The following is a 16,075-nucleotide window of genomic DNA, read 5'->3' on the forward strand; positions in this document are numbered from 1 at the left end:
TGGAGTTTTCCACGTTAGAAATGCCTTGAGGAAGAAGGCGGTAGGTGAGAAGGTAATAGTGTATAGGGATAGGTGAAATAGTGGAGGGAAAAAATAGGTAGGAGGGGTATATTTGTCTTCAAACACATTTTCTCTCTCCTCACACCCCTTATTTTATAATTTTCAAATCACTACCCTTTATTAACAATTTCCATAAAACTTTGCATTTTTTTAATCATTTGCCCAATAAATTATTAGCTACCTAGGCCTTATGAAATCGAGTTACTTAATACAAGAGAAAATAAAGCAATTGCAAGCTAACGGTTGAGAAACAATGGGACTAAAAAATTGGTGACCTACATAACCATTGCATATAACTGAATGTCAAAGATAAAAGGTAGAGAGAGAAAGCATAAAACATCCAAGAAAGAAAAATATAAAAACTCTGTCTACCTCATCAAAGATAAGGAGAGGTTCAAAAGGGCATCTACAATGCTCTTTGCTTGTCAAGGCAAGGAAACCCATTGTCCTCCCATAGTTCCATGGAAACTATTAGTAAAATAAATGAATTCTGTGGTGTTGTACATAATCCTTTCTATTATATTTTGTTTTTACCTTTCTATGCTTAAAGATAATGTCATATTAAGTAGTTAAGAAGGAATTCTAGAGTGGGGTATGAACTCATTGTAATACAATGAGGTGAACTCACTAAAGTGTAGTGGGCCCACCTTTAAATGATCTTAACACTCCCACTTAACAGATATTGCTTCAGATCTCCTATGCCAACAAAATCATGCCAACCATCGTTATAACATCCAATAATATGTACCTTTCCTCACTGAACATGGACGGTCAAAAAATACATCTAGGTTTCACATTCAGCCACCAAAAATAAGCATTATTTGAGGTTAGGATTGTAAAACAACTAATTACGATAAAACCTTAAGCTGTTAGAGTTGGTATTAGTTAATCATTTATAATTCAACTCCCCTCACATGCGGCCCCTCTTTTGGGTTGTCCGAGCACATGGATTTTGCTCTGATACCATGTGAAACAACCAATTGCTCCAAAAGCTTAAAGCTGTTGCAGTTGGTGTTATTTAGGGAACGTTTGGTTGCCATGAATTTCTTTTCAAGATAAATTAGAATCTCCAAGTGGAGATGAGGGTGACATCGCTGCAAATCAGGAAACACAATCCCGGCTACTAGTGTTCCCAGCACTAAAAGTAGGGAAAAGGTGATACCGATTTTGAGTAGAGTTTTTTTATTCCTGATTTTTAGCCACACTGACACTAGCATCCAGGATCTTGTTTATCAAAATGGACAGTTCAGATCATTCAAAGATGCAACCCACGATGTGTGTTGTGGGAGGCATGCCTCACTGTACAACAAAATGGCTTTTATAAGTGACTCCAGATGCCTATTGGCGAAATTGCCCATCTGTCTTGATGATCGTAGGGATGGTAGAGTTTCACCCTTAGATCCCTGCACTTACAAGAGAAGGTGAAAGACCCTGAAAATCTAGCTCCAGGAGATCTCAACTATCCTTTGATTAGAAATCAATGTTACAAGAGAAAACTAAGACAAGAAAAATGTCTCCAAGTAGAAATCAGACTCACAACGTAAATCCGTTACCAATCGGAATTCATCCGGAGAAGAGAAGAAAGTGGAGGTGAAAATGAAAGGAGTTTATGCCAAAGAGTCCTCTTTTTATGTCTTTCACTCTTAACTTGATTTCACATGCTACCTTTCTGCAGTATGTCACATGGATTTGGTGCATTTAACAAAAAGTACTAACAGTTTCATACTTTCATGTCGAAGATGGAAAAAAAAACAGTGAGCTACTGCCAAAATCATGAACCTAGTTTCAGTCCACGTGAAATTCTACAGTCGTACTAGTGCAAAATAGATCAACACGTATTACTCCTTACAACTTTTATGTACCTTTTCTTAATTCTCTTCCGTTTTGGGCAGGTTTTAGTTGATGTTGTGACATCTTCAATGCCCATAGACTCAAAATCACCTTCATGATTAGAAGTTGCTAAGTGGCAGCCATTTGAAACCGTGGGAGCCTCTGCCATGCTTGAAGAAGATGGAAAATTCTTAATACGTTCTTTGATATATTCCCGCAATATAACTCCTGCAGAAGTTTCAGAGCAATAGAAAATATCAAATGTACACCTGGAGTATGTACATATCGAATGATACTATGAGAAGCTCGACATGGGTCCACCCACATGACAGTACTGTGATCCATACCCTTCATTTGGCAGCCCAGTTCATGGAGATTAACACGACTAGAAACTAGTTATTAGATGATCCCAACTACCTGACCAATACCTTGCAAATGGATGGTCAAAAAAAAAAGAAAAAAGCAACAGCCCATGTTCAAGTCGGTTCAATGATAACATTTAATTTATTTATTAATTTACTTTCTCAAAAAAATAAAAACATTTAATTTACTTAAAATATGAAATCTTTATAAGGCAATACCAGTTACCGTTTCAAGGAGTTCTTTACATGCATGTAGAAGTGACCAGTTATTCAATAATCAACTTCAAAATATAAAGTGAAAAGTAACAGTTACTAGAAACTTCCTAGTCAAATTCAGGGGAAGCGCGCTTCACACACTCACAGCGGGCCATACGCGTTTTCTCTTCATTCACTTCAAAAGCTAAGTTCTTTTCCTAAAAGTGTGTTTTCCCTTTTTGATAATACCGAAGGAGCGTATATTTAACAAAAAAGTGTTTATTTAAGTTTCAAATGAAACTTCTATGGATCTTTTTTCCACCAAAAAAAAAAATTTTAACATTAAATCTACAGGAATAAAGCATGCAAAACTATAAATCCCTAACACTTGTAATTATAATTCAGTCGCAAAGCCTTCTTTGGTAATCGTAATCCTTACATTAATCCTTCCTCTCAAACCTATTATAACCTTATTTGACTTTCCTCACCAATCAAGAGAAAAAGGAAAGAAACAGGAATCTTTTATCCTTTTTTTTTTCTAATGATGAATCTTTTGTCCTTTCTTTCTACTTCTATATTACGTACATCCAAACAGACCTCAGAACTTTTTGCTTCCCGCATTTTTTCTTTCCCAAATCCCTCGCTTCCCACTTCCGCTTCCCAATCAGGCAACTATGGACTGAAAACCCAAGCTTTTTTTTTTGAATGGCTGCAATTTCATTCAAAGAGGAAAAGGAAGACCGAGATGATCATCCGGAAAGTACAAAGAGAAGCTACAAGGAGAACATAAATAAGCTAGCAGAAAACAAAAGAAAACAAGAATCATGGGGGAAGGAAATCAAACATCTCCAACCCCAGCTTCCCCACCCCCTCTCTAGCAAGTCTATCAGACTCACTGTTAGTTATTCAAAAAAAATAAAGTGAAAACCCTTACTCAGCTTCCTTTGGTGAAACCTTAATCTTGGTTATTCTTTCTTTGTTACATTTGTTGAGGCATTGCGAATTTACATAAGCTCCAAAACCTGGAAAGAGAATCACAATCGGACTTACAGCAGCTTCCTAACTTGACTCTGACGTGAATGTTGACTTAGGGTAGTGTTGTAATTGGTTTGGTAGATGGTTTCAAATGCCAATTTTCGTAGGGACTTTGGTCCCCACGAAAGTAGAAGTAGGTCGACCTCAGTCACGAAAGTGAATAGAAATTCTGTTAAAATTATAGAAGTTCGTGGAAGTCCGTGCAAATACAACTCAACTCAACTAAGCCTTTGTCCCAAACTAGTTGGGGTCGGCTAATGAATCCTTTAGAAAAAATTTCATGAAGAAGGTGAAAGGATCTACCCGGTTCAAATTGACTAAGTCTAATCCAGACACTAGTTGGGTTCGTGGAAGTCTGTGCAGATGATGAAAATTTAAGATAAACTTTGGGAAATACTAGAATAAGAACAAATAAATACTTAAAAAACATCATATTAATTTTTTGAAAACATAAAGTTTTTTTTCAATAAAAAGTATAAAAATAGTTATAATATTATAAAATAGAGGAATGCGAGACTCAAGCGGCTAACTAGCCACTTGAGAATACACGGCTTTCTATTGGCTAGTGATAGCTCCAGTGTGGCTTAAGTGTTTGGCAACTTTTTACAATTCCGTTTCGCAAAGAGAAGAAAATATTAATGTTCATAATAAGGGGTAGTCAGAGCCGGAAACCGATAGTTGCAAACCCGAGGCTTTCATTGATTTGGAGGGTTTCAGTGAAGCATTAAACCGAGAACTTTGAAGGAGAGAAGTTTTCACGGGTTTTACAATTTGCCTCACTCCAAGTGTTGGTGACCTAAGTTAGAAACCAACCTAGAAGAAGATGGATCTCGGAAACAAGGTTTTTATCTTGCTAAGGGCAGTTAAAGGCTTCCATTCATGCTATTGACAACAACTTTGGAGTCTGATCATTCTAGATATTTGCTCTAGAGAGATGGGGGATTTCCTCTTTGATGGCCTGCAATTCTAACAAGGGGATGGCACTCAGTTGAGTGCTAGTAGTCACACAAGCATTTTCCCCCAACTATTTTTACTAGAAAGAATCTCAAGTTGGTAAAGACAAAAAAGAAATGACATGTCAATAAATGGAAATGTAATGCACAAGTATTTTAAATTCAGGTTCACAGAAATAGAGATTTAACTGATGTTTCAGGAAAGTACATCATACCAAGAGCACGGAGTATCTTCACAATAAATTTGTTACCCATACTCTCACAACCAATAACTTTTGCACGTTGAATAGCCATTTGTTTTAAGCTAATCAGCATGTCCTGCAAATGTGTTTAGTTAACTCTAAGAGGCCTAATAAATTAAACATCATCATACATAGAGAGGAGATGTGTCATGAAATTGTTGAGAGAATAAGGTATGAACCAAACTGAATCCACCATGGAAAAGTAAACTAACTATCAAATTGTAATTCCATTTATATAGTACCAATGCTAGTACCATTTCTAAAACCACGACCATGTATGTTATAGAAAGAATTGCATACAGAATTACTTCCTAGAACACACACATATATAAATTAGGCTTAACCCTTCTTTTTTCAAGATTGTGAAAATAAAATAAAATATAATAAAAGAAATCATATCAATGCCAAGGCAACAAAATTATATTTGCACAAAAAAATAATAATAATAAGGCCCAAAGTACATAGAAGATGGATTTATATCAAATGCTAGCATGGAACCTCCATGCCCCACCTCACATCCAACCAGAGCATATAAATAAAACAAGCAGCAATATATTAACAAAATACATATTTTTCAAGAAACTAGAGTTAGAATTGATTTTGCATTTGATGATTAAAAGATATTTTGCGGGAGAAGTAGAAGATGAAATCAAAAGTTGACTGCACCAGCTGGCTAGTATCATCCTGGAATTGGTTGCAGACTATGCACACGATTTGTGGGCTTGGCCAACGAGCACTTGATGATGGGGAACCGACCACAGGCTGCAACACATGTCCAATGAGCTCAATCGAGAGCCGCTGACAGTAAAACCAATCTTGGGTTTGTCCCACGTGGTCGATCCCAATGCAGAACCTACCACAGGCAATACCACATGTCTCACGGGCTTGCATCTAAGAGGCTTCTTGCAAAGGCAACTAAATGCAGTGTGTCCTACAAGGCCAAACCCAATGTAGCACCAACTGCGGGTTGTGCCATCTTGCCAGCCCCAATGGCTACACTACATGCCCCGTGAACAGCATCCAAAACCAACGATTTTCACTCCTATGAGGGCCCCAAAACATATCAACCCGTTTCCCCACTAAACAAGCCGTTACAAGGTCTTTTCAATTGAATAAAACCTATATACACATTAAATTAAGGGTTGTGAGAGTCAAATAAGGGATAAATTTTCCATGTGTCTCCCTCCTCTAAACACATGACAACACCTAATAAGCCTTAGGTAGTTGTGTAACCAATAACCACCCCCTCCCCACGCTATCCCAAAAGAAAAATGTGGCTCATTGCTTATAGAAGCAGTAGAACCTCAGTTGACTTGCAATACACAATATCAGAGAAATTAAAGAGGGAAGAGAGATGACATGAAAATCCACTAATAATATGAGATTAATAATTGATTAAGGGAAGGAATACCCAATGTTCACTTTTCATAAAACTTGGTCAAAATAAGAACAAGAATTAAAAGCAGCGCACAATAATGGAGGTACTCTAGTTAATCTTTATTAATTTTCCTCCCCTGTTTAAGCTCCTTATGATCACTCTCTCCCTCAATAAATCCAGTCCATGACAGCCTTTGTTATCTCTTTAGGTAGGAAAACTCTGAATCAAACCTAAATGGCTTTAGATAACCTTGTCCATAAGAGAAGTCAAGTGCTGAACCTTTGTTATAGATCAACCTCCCTAAAACCCTGGCCTTACAATTTTCACGTTGTATCAACATTTTTTTGAAAGGTGAATTTTATTGAAAAGCAAAACTCAAACCCTTGACCGAGGTGGTCCAAGGCAACAAATGAAGGCCAAAAAGAAAACAAGATCCCTCATGGGGGCAAATGGTCAGACACCACAAAATCTTCACTCCCAACCCAATATCGTTTAACATCTTCGATGCATTATAAACATGATGAATTGATAAAATTCCATAACTTGATGACAAGGTCTTGTGAATCTCTTTCCGACAAACATCTTAGCAACTCCGGAGGTCCAATATAGAACTCAACCTATGAGAACCCACTTTCTCACATGGGATCCTAAAAAGGGCTAGCCTTTTCCTGAACAGATGTGATACTTTTCACACTTGCATTTTGGAAAAAATGGATTGATCATCTTTAGACTATTAGCTTACAATTCTACTGCTGCCTTCCAAGAAGCAATGAAAGCTTCACGTTCCTCTTTGCCACCTGAGTGGACTCTTTGCATTAAAAAGGCAATTGATATCATAAAGGTTTCATTTGTAAAAATTTCTCATATGTAGAAAGCATGCACTCTAAAATGTCTCATGGGTATTTCACCTTCTCCTGTATCGTGGAATTGGTTTCAATTTGTAAATATTTCTTTCTCCTTAGAAATCTAGAATAGTTAATAAAATCACTCTTACCATTCAAAAGAAAAATCTAGAATAGTTTGATCTCCTCCTCTTGAAGGGCAGATTCAACTTAAGTTTAGTGCTTAAGTTTCCTATATATATATATATATATATATATATATAACACATATGGATATCGAGATCTAGATGGATCCCTATCTCTTTAAACTAGTTACGAAGGAGGTCTTCTTGAATGCAGTAGCAATGACACGTTTAATATATATATATATATATGAACGAACACACACACACACACACACACACACACACACACACACATATGGATATCGAGATCTAGATGGATCCCTATCTCTTTAAACTAGTTACGAAGGAGGTCTTCTTGAATGCAGTAGCAATGACAAGTTTATACAATCAATACTCCAAGGTTTTTTTTAGGAAAGTCCTAAAGGTAAGTTAAGCCTTACCTAAATCATCTATTCCAGCAAGCGGAGCTGGGTTACTACTGACTCTGTGGTATAGATAATAGAAAAACTTGGTGTGACTTTCCATGGCTCTTCATAGGGAGGTGGTGTTACTCGCCCACTAGAGGGATCAAAGACTATTGATGGGATGCGAAGCTCTTTTTGGGGTAGATTTCTGCGATACATTGCCTAATTGGAAGGGTTTGTCTAATAGTTGAAGGTGATACTCTCAAAGCAAAAAAATCATTTCTTAATGAATAGAAACATGTTGATGAATTGTTCTCCATGAAGAAATAAAATGGATGTCTTTTAAAAAATATTCATTTATTTTTAAAAAAAAAGGAAATAAAATCGCTATAAATTCCAGACTACTTTTAGATAAATGACATGAATATCTACAACAACATAATATCATCTTAAGAGTATTTTTCAGGCCAGAAACACTGAGCGTGTGTACGTAAGATGTAGGAGTAAAAAGAAAGTTTCTACTTACGAGCTCAGAATGGGAGAGGGATGAGAGCCAGGCCATATCTTCTGGGCAAGAATTTTTGGCATCTCTGTCGTCTTCATCCGATAAAGACATATCGATTTATTTATTCTGAGAGAGAGAGAGATGAGATTTCTTCCTTTTGATGGATGGATCTGATTTCGTGTTTCCTGTGGGAGCGTATCTATAGATTAAAGGATGTTTGATTCCTATAGAGAGATGAGCTTTCTTCACTCACATGCTGACCACAATCAATTGGAGCCACCATGTAAAAACTCTCATAAAAGTTTCCAAAGAAAGAAGCACCTTGTATACACCTGCAGAATTACAACAATCACTTAGAAAATACCAAAGAATTGCACAAGATGCAGTAAGCATGAAAGTTGACTACAACTTATAACGATGAATTTCTTTAAATGGCTTCACTTTCCATTGTTTCATTGTTTCAATTCATCATCAAGCAATGATCCAATTCCAAAGCCAAACTCAATCAATCTATTAAAATCACAATGACACTATCAGATTTCCCTGCTCTTCTTCTGAAAAGATTGTTATAGTCTCGTTTCAAGGCTGAACTCAATCTGTTCATCTCAGTGTTTAAAAACATGAACAAGAACAATTAGCAAGGTGTAACAAGCCTTGAATTATATGTTTTGTTCAATGTAGAAACTCTTTACCTTGGACATCAAAGCCAAAAGACAATTTGATTGTCAATTATTTGCTCCTACTAACCTGTAAATATAATATAAATTTTTTTTATTATCGCTCGTTTCAATCTGAAATATAAGTACCAATCAAGACGAATTTTGAGGTTATTTTCACAGGATAAACAGAGTTAAGGATAAACGGAGTTAATTTATTATTCCCTGCCTTTTGGAGGTTACGAAGCATGTCCATGTATTCATTCATCCATTTATTCATGATAATGTCCTGCACAAATAGGTACTTCATAATTTATTGTGGTTTATTCAATCAACTTATGCAATTGTAAGAAACAATGAGTTACTTTGACCACTCTCTGCTCATGATATATGTGCTTATTCTATCATTTTCTCAAGTATCATATAACATTTCCATCATTTACATGCATTTTCATAAATTCCCATGATTTTACAAGAAGTCTACCGAGATCTATGATGACCAAAACCGATATGATTATGTTCCGTAGAGACCAACATGCATACCAAACCGACATTTAAAACCTTGAATATAGAAGCACATAAGAATAAGAAGGTACAGAAGCACTAAACGCTCATCACTGCTGAAAATGTCGACACTAAAAAGCTCAAAACAACACAAGTTTGGATTCAATTTAATCTGGAGTCAGTTAGCAAATTTTGGTATGTCGTGTACAGAGTTGAGGGTATACAACCCAGAAAATCCATGCAGAATTGGGGTTTTTGCACCTTAGAATAATTATGAGTAAGAATCTTCCTCGTGCAGAAATCCAACATAAAATATCCAAGTAGGACCGAATCAATCTGAATACAACGATTGATTATGTGTGTACGTTTAAACTTTAAACAGATCAATTTAAATCCTAGATTTTAAGCCTAGGCAGCATATAGAAAATCATAAACATGGTTTCATTCAGTTTTAGAAGCTTATCTTATAGACAAACAATAATTTGAAAATAGAAACTGTTTTCAATACATTCCGAATTCTGTTATAGAGGCCATGGAAAAACGATGTCGTGGCTTCATCCAGTGATTTGAACACCATCTAAAAAGTACTGTTCAATCCTCTGTATATCATAGCACTATGAAAAAAAAACCCAAATAAATTCGCCCAAAAGGGACTGGAAAAAACATCCAAAAGCATATAATCATGCCGCTGCTAGATTGATCATGTTACTTGAAGACCGTTAAGATATGAAAAAAGACATTAAAAAAAAAACATTACGTCAAAACCAAGAAAACAAGGAGAGCACGTTGCATTTAGAGGTATTCGAAGAAACATGATTTGGGTCGAAACGAAGAAAACCCACAAATTTCAGCTAAATAAAAACTTGAAAAACCAACAAAACCCCATCTAGACATAGATTGCATAAGCCCAATAAAACCTTTTCGGAAGAATGGGGAAAATTTACCTTTGAGCACTACAACCAAGAGAATGAAGGAAATTGAAAGGCCTCTGTGAGAGAGGACGTCGGATTCGTCGTCGGCCTTTTGATTGAGAAGGGGTCCGGAAGAAGTTTTACCTTTCAAGTAGGGTTTCTATTTATAAGGGAATCAATTTCTAGCCATTGTGTGTTTTGTTGTGTATGGAGGCGAAATGGTTTTTGATCCGTTCACTTGTCGGGAATGGAAAGAAATTGACGTGGTAAAATGGAAAGGAAAGGAAAAGAAACCTGATAAAAAACCTGTCAGATGAGCGTTTTGTTGCTAGAAAACCTGAAAGAAACTAACAGAAAATACAGAAAGATGTGTTCAGTCGCACAGAAACTCAATAGAAATCTGTTGGATATCATGTAAAACATAAATTGTGATAGTCCTAATATGCAAACTGGGGTCCACATAGAGCCTACACCACAAATGTGACCAAAACAAATGGGACCAACATATGGTTTACAATTTACAGTTTAAAATAAGAAAACTACTAGAAAAATCGAAAGTAGAAAGCATAATCTAAGAATCTATTTAAATTGATAAAGACAAGAGACTTCAAAGAAAACGTACTGGCTAATTTAATTGACATAAATCATGACTATAAAACACACACATCCATGGACAACTGTCCATATGTTAGAATTTTCATTTGGGCATATTAGAAAGGAGATATAAAAAAACAAAACCAATGCACTTATTGATTGTGTAAAGATCAGAAAATATACATCACTAACACTGCCAACTTATGCACCTATTAATTGACATAAACCGTAAGCTGTTTTTGAAAAATCTCACATAAAAATAGATAAAAACGATGAATCTGGATGTATTTCTTCCTAGAGGTAAAGGATTTTATTGAGCTCTTGATCTAGGAATCTGACATAGCAATAATCCCTGGAAGTTAGAAAAAAAAAACAAATCCAAACGGAAAAAATCAATTATCAGAAAATTGTAGAAAAGCTATTCATATGAGCGAAATCGAAACATTCCAGAAAGTTAAGAAATGAAAATAGGAAAATAGACAAAATCAATGAATCTGCATGAATCTTTTCCAAAATAATAAAAAATACAGCTAAAGCATTTATTCAGCTCTTGATCTAGGAATCTAACATAAATATCTTGATCTAGAGCAGAAATCTGATTATTTTTTCATGAGTACAGTAGACTTATTACCATGTTTTTATAAAATATCGGGCCTCCACATTATCAGGGTACTCTGGAGTATAAATAAGAAAAACAAAATTCTAGACACTTATGCTCTTAAAGTAGTTTTAAGTTACCACCAAAATTTCCTGCTTAGGCAATCGTTTCCGGAAGCCTAGATCATCATCAATATCATATACAGTGACTACAAGATCAATACCCAAACAACTGTTATCACACATTTATGTTAGATGGTGTTCTGCTTTTTGTCTACATCGCAACCTTCAGATAGATAAATAAACAGTAGATTAACAGATTCATTATAATATAAAAAACAACTTAATCTGAATTCATCCATAACATATACCAAGAGCAAAATAATATCATCTAAACATTAGAACCCTCCGAATCTCATCTCGAAGAAAATAAGCCTTAAATGCTCTTGACATCGATAAAACAAGCTGCAGAAAACTTAATTTACAATCAGAAAACAAAATATACTACAGACCTTAGAAGAACTTAAAGATAACAAGATAACAGGAATAGGAAAACTTTCACAGATCAGGACTGTTAGCTGTTTTTGAAAAATCTCACATAAAATAGATAAAAACAATGAATCTACATGTATTCTTCCAAACAAACATTAGATCTAAAGCTTTTATTCAGCTCTTGACCTAGGAATCTAACATAACAATACACTTATGAATCTGCATGTATTTTTTTTCCTAAAAAAAGATTAGATCTAGAGCTTTTATCCAGCTCTTAATCTCGGAATCCTCAAAAAAATAAAAATACACATGTGAAGAAATCACGTATTCAATGTAGACATTATCAGAAGTTGGTAGAAATTTTATTCATCTGAGCGAAATCAATGAGTTCCAGAAATTAAAGGAATGAAAATAGGAAAATAAAAATCAATGAATTCGCATGCATTTCTTCCGAAAAAAGAAAAAAGATCTAAAGCTTTTACTCAGCTCTTGACAGTGGCGATGGCACTTGTAACGTAAGGGGGGCAATTGCCCCCCTTATTTTTTTGTGAAAAAATATATATTTTAATATTTTAATATTTTTTTTTATACTTAATTATTTTCACTTACCCTTTTATTTCCATTTCTCATACCCTTTTATTTTCATTTCTCATAAAACTCTTCACGGGTTCAGTGGCGATGGCACTTGTAACGTAAGGGGGGCAATTGCCCCCCTTATTTTTTTGTGAAAAAATATATATATTTTAATATTTTAATATTTTTTTTTATACTTAATTATTTTCACTTACCCTTTTATTTCCATTTCTCATACCCTTTTATTTTCATTTCTCATAAACCTCTTCACGGGTTCACCTCTTCTCAAAAAACCCTAGCTGCCTCTTCTAATCTCACCATCTGTTCATCAGTTCATGCCACTCATCGGCGGCCGGCGGCTTCATTTTTCCTGCAAAAATGTAAGCTTTGCAATTGCAGCCAGGTACTCTCTCTCTCTCTCTCTCTCTCTCTCTCTCTCTGATTTGGGGGTTTTTGGTTTTGGGTTTCAATGTTTCATCTATAATGCTTGGGGGTTGTAACTCTGGACTCTGGAGGGTGAGGGAGATTGAGAGAACATCAATCACAAGTCACAAGAATACAAGATTCACAACAACTGAATGCAACACTATTTCAGAAGGATTAGGGTTTGGTGGATTTGCTTCAGAGGAGTTTGGTTGATTTTCATGGCTTTCAATCTTTCATGGCTAGGTTTCGAACTGGGAATAGGGTTTGGAGGAGGGGGTTTCTCCATCGAAGAAGATGCCAAGGAGAAGAAACCCCTACATCTATATATAGAGAGAGCCGGAGAGGGAAAGGAAAGAGGGAGGAATATACGTATGCGTATACCATTTTCTTTTCCTACGATTTTGTAAATCGTAATGATTCGTTCGTTGGAGGGAGGGGTGTGTACGATCACAAATTCACAACAGTGAGGGAGATGGAGCAAGGAGTGAGGGAGGTGCAGCCGTGCAGGGAGGAGAGGTGTCACTGGACAGAAATACCCTCAGTCCCTCACCGTTCTATTTATTCTCACAAATACCCCCTTTTGGCTTTTCTCCCTTGTTGTTTGTCTTTTCCTCATCCACCATAGGATGATCCAAACCGTCCATTAGTTGGGCCACAGCCTAAATAGGTTGTGCCCCATCCTGTTAACTCCATTGTATCCCACCTCTCTACATCTTTCTATATGACTATATGCTCTCATTTTTTGATTTTTTTGCAACTGATTTCATGGTAGGGTTCTGAATTTCTGATTTGGGGGTTTTTGGTTCATCGGTTTTTAGTTTTTCATCCATATAGGGTAAGTCATTACTAATTGTTATTGAATCAATAGTTAGTGAATAATTTTTTTACCCTTCTTTTACATTGATATAGTGATTGATAATTAAATATTTTTGTGATATAGTGATAGAAGTTCTTTGTCTTGTTTGTTTTTTTAGGTGTGGAAAAATATTTTTCGAGAGTACCGTCATTAAGGTCGATAACCCCTCCTACAACTTCAATTATCCCCACCAAAGAACGAGGAAATTCTAAAAGAATTCGATTGGAACTTGATCCTAAAAATCCTCCTGCTGATCCCGGATTAAGAAGGCCAATAATTGATTACCATCATAATGATAGGGCAAAAGTTCGAATGATATACTTAGGAATGGGTCCAATTCAACCACGTAATCATGATTTTCCTCAAATTATGCAAGGAAAAGAGAATAGGCGGTTTAATCAAAAGTGGTTTGATGATTATCCTACTTGGTTGGAGTATAGCATTGCAAAAGACGTGGCTTATTGTTTGTGTTGCTATCTTTTTAAATCGGATAGTAAGGAGCATGTGGGAAGTTATGATGCTTTTGTTGTTAAGGGGTTCTCTAATTGGAAGAAAGTAGAAAGATTTGGAAAACATATAGGGGGTCCTAATAGTGCTCATAATCAAGCTTCGAGTAAATGTGAAGCTCTTAGGAATCAAGAGCAACATATTGAAACGTTGGTAAATAAGCAAACAGAGCAACAACAAAGTGACTATCGAATTCGCTTGCATGCTTCAGTTTTGAATGCTCGATTCCTTTTAGAACAAGGTTTACCTTTTCGCGGGCATGATGAATCTTGTGACTCGCTTAATCAAGGAAACTTTCGTCAGCATTTGAAGTTCGTGACCATGATTATGAAGATATGAAGAGGGTTTGTGTGGAGAAGTGTCCTGGGAATCTCAAACTAGTGACTTTAGATATCCAAAAGGATATAGTGAGTGCATGTGCAATTGAAACCACTAACTCAATCATTAAAGATCTCGGGGATTCATTGTTTTCTATTTTGGTTGATGAAGCTTGTGATGTTTCTAGCAAGGAGCAAATGGCCGTAGTTATACGTTATGTAGATAAGCTTGGGCATGTGGTTGAGCGTTTGTTAGGTATTACTCACGTTCCCAACACCACAGCTACATCCCTTAAGGAAGAAATTGAAGCAATATTGGCCAAGCATAAATTGAGCATATCGAGACTTCGTGGTCAAGGATATGATGGGGCAAGTAACATGCAAGGGGAGTTTAATGGTCTTAAAGCACTAATCTTGAAGGAGAATGAATATGCTTACTATGTTCATTGTTTTGCTCATCAATTATAGTTGGCATTAGTTGGTGTTGCAAAGAAAAATATGAACATCTCCGATCTCTTTTTTTTAGTTACAAATGTAGTAAATGTGGTTGGGGGTTCTTGTAAGCGCCATGATATTCTTCAGGAGATTCAACTTGCAAAAATTAAGGAAGCACTTGAAAATGGTGAGCTTTCAAATGGACAAGGACTTAATCAAGAGACCACACTCAAACGTGCGGGGGATACACGTTGGAGCTCACACTATAGAACACTGGTTAGTTTGGAATATATGTTTTCCTCTATTCTTGATGTGCTTGATCTTATTGTCAAAGATATGAAGTTAAGTTCAGATCAAAGGCATGAAGCACATAATCTCTTGAAATCATTGTAAACTTTTGAATTCGCATTTTCCCTTCATTTGATGATAAGTTTATTGGGAATTACAAATGAATTGTCGCAAGCATTACAAAGGAAGGATCAAGATATTGTGAATGCCATGACATTAGTAAGAATATCAAAATAACGACTACAATTGATGCGAGACAATTGATGGAATTCTTTGTTAGATGACATTTCTTCATTTTGTGCCAAACATGACATAGAAGTCCCTAACATGGTTGATACTTATGTTGTTCCCGGAAGAGTGCGACGACATGTAGATAAAAGAACGGTCTTGCACCATTTTCAAGTTGAGTTGTTTTTTCAAGTTATAGACTTGCAACTTCAAGAGCTCAATAATCGTTTCAATGAAGCAAATACAGAGTTGCTTCTATGTGTAGCATGTTTGAATCCAAGTGATTCATTTTATGCATTTGATAAAGAGAAGTTGATTCGACTCTCTAAGTTTTATCTAAAAGAATTTTCAGAAGTTCAATATTCTACAAAAGAATTAGACAACCAACTTGAAACATATATTCTTGATATGAGGTCTAATACTCACCTTGTGAATTTGAAAGGAATTGGAGATCTTGCTGAAAAAATGGTTGAAAAGGGAAAGCATGCCGTGTATCCACTTGTTTACAAGAACATCACATTGGTACTAATTTTACCAGTCGCAACTGCAACCGTTGAGAGGGCCTTTTCTGCCATGAAGATCTTGAAGAATCGATTACGCAATAGAATGTCGGATCAATTTATGGCCGATTGCTTGATTCCATATGTTGAGAAGGATATTTTTGGTAACATCGATGATGAGACAATCATGTGTCGTTTCCAAAAAATGAGACCGCGTCGAGGAAGCCTATAAATTTTTTTTATGGTCATGTTATTAGGTT

The 16,075-nt window shown here is 35.9% G+C and overlaps 4 protein-coding genes across 8 annotated transcripts; 3 read left to right on the forward strand and 1 right to left on the reverse strand.

Annotated features, from left to right (window-relative positions):
* Positions 1-1,753: 1,753 nt before the first annotated feature.
* LOC143880744 (uncharacterized) lies at positions 1,754-10,388 on the reverse strand. 5 transcript variants are annotated; one of them, XM_077383946.1, is made up of 7 exons: positions 10,036-10,383; positions 8,817-8,876; positions 8,624-8,678; positions 8,185-8,263; positions 7,953-8,116; positions 4,651-4,753; positions 1,754-2,118 (listed from the first exon to the last, which is right to left on the reverse strand). In XM_077383946.1, exons 5-7 carry the CDS (start codon positions 8,040-8,042, stop codon positions 1,889-1,891), a joined length of 423 nt encoding a protein of 140 aa, XP_077240061.1. In that variant the 5' UTR covers positions 8,043-8,116; positions 8,185-8,263; positions 8,624-8,678; positions 8,817-8,876; positions 10,036-10,383; the 3' UTR covers positions 1,754-1,888. The 5 variants fall into 5 exon arrangements, 4 of the variants coding, with proteins under 4 accessions (XP_077240061.1, XP_077239999.1, XP_077239931.1 ...); XM_077383884.1 differs by lacking the exons at positions 8,624-8,678; positions 8,817-8,876; XM_077383816.1 differs by lacking the exon at positions 8,817-8,876 and having other exon boundaries at positions 7,953-8,263.
* Positions 10,389-10,868: 480 nt separating this feature from the next.
* Positions 10,869-14,386, forward strand: LOC143888657 (uncharacterized). Its single transcript, XM_077393091.1, has 2 exons — positions 10,869-10,896; positions 13,659-14,386. Exons 1-2 carry the CDS (start codon positions 10,869-10,871, stop codon positions 14,384-14,386), a joined length of 756 nt encoding a protein of 251 aa, XP_077249206.1.
* Positions 14,383-15,192, forward strand: LOC143888666 (uncharacterized). Its single transcript, XM_077393100.1, has 2 exons — positions 14,383-14,733; positions 14,833-15,192. Exons 1-2 carry the CDS (start codon positions 14,383-14,385, stop codon positions 15,190-15,192), a joined length of 711 nt encoding a protein of 236 aa, XP_077249215.1.
* A 222-nt stretch (positions 15,193-15,414) lies between these two features.
* On the forward strand, positions 15,415-16,047 carry LOC143888673 (uncharacterized). The gene has a single exon (XM_077393105.1). It carries the CDS (start codon positions 15,415-15,417, stop codon positions 16,045-16,047), a length of 633 nt encoding a protein of 210 aa, XP_077249220.1.
* The last annotated feature ends 28 nt before the right edge of the window (positions 16,048-16,075 follow it).

This window comes from Tasmannia lanceolata, unplaced genomic scaffold (genome assembly GCF_043159265.1).
Source record: "Tasmannia lanceolata isolate RefF3 unplaced genomic scaffold, GAP_Taslan_0.1 ptg000002l, whole genome shotgun sequence".
Classification (NCBI taxonomy): domain Eukaryota; kingdom Viridiplantae; phylum Streptophyta; class Magnoliopsida; order Canellales; family Winteraceae; genus Tasmannia; species Tasmannia lanceolata.

Excerpts from the sequence above, each read along its gene's own strand:
- LOC143888657 (XM_077393091.1), top strand. The coding sequence starts at position 10,869 with ATGAATCTGGATGTATTTCTTCCTAGAG. Across the intron at positions 10,897-13,658 it reads GGATGTATTTCTTCCTAGAG|GTGTGGAAAAATATTTTTCG; the intron begins GTAAAGGATTTT and ends TTGTTTTTTTAG.
- LOC143880744 (XM_077383884.1), bottom strand. The coding sequence starts at position 8,042 with ATGTCTTTATCGGATGAAGACGACAGAGATGCCAAAAATTCTTGCCCA. Across the intron at positions 4,754-7,952 it reads CCCTCTCCCATTCTGAGCTC|GACATGCTGATTAGCTTAAA; the intron begins GTAAGTAGAAAC and ends ACACATTTGCAG. Across the intron at positions 2,119-4,650 it reads GAAGATACTCCGTGCTCTTG|GAGTTATATTGCGGGAATAT; the intron begins GTATGATGTACT and ends AAACTTCTGCAG.
- LOC143888666 (XM_077393100.1), top strand. The coding sequence starts at position 14,383 with ATGAAGAGGGTTTGTGTGGAGAAGTGTCCTGGGAATCTCAAACTAGTG. Across the intron at positions 14,734-14,832 it reads GTGGTCAAGGATATGATGGG|TTGGCATTAGTTGGTGTTGC; the intron begins GCAAGTAACATG and ends CATCAATTATAG.
- LOC143888673 (XM_077393105.1), top strand. The coding sequence starts at position 15,415 with ATGGTTGATACTTATGTTGTTCCCGGAAGAGTGCGACGACATGTAGAT.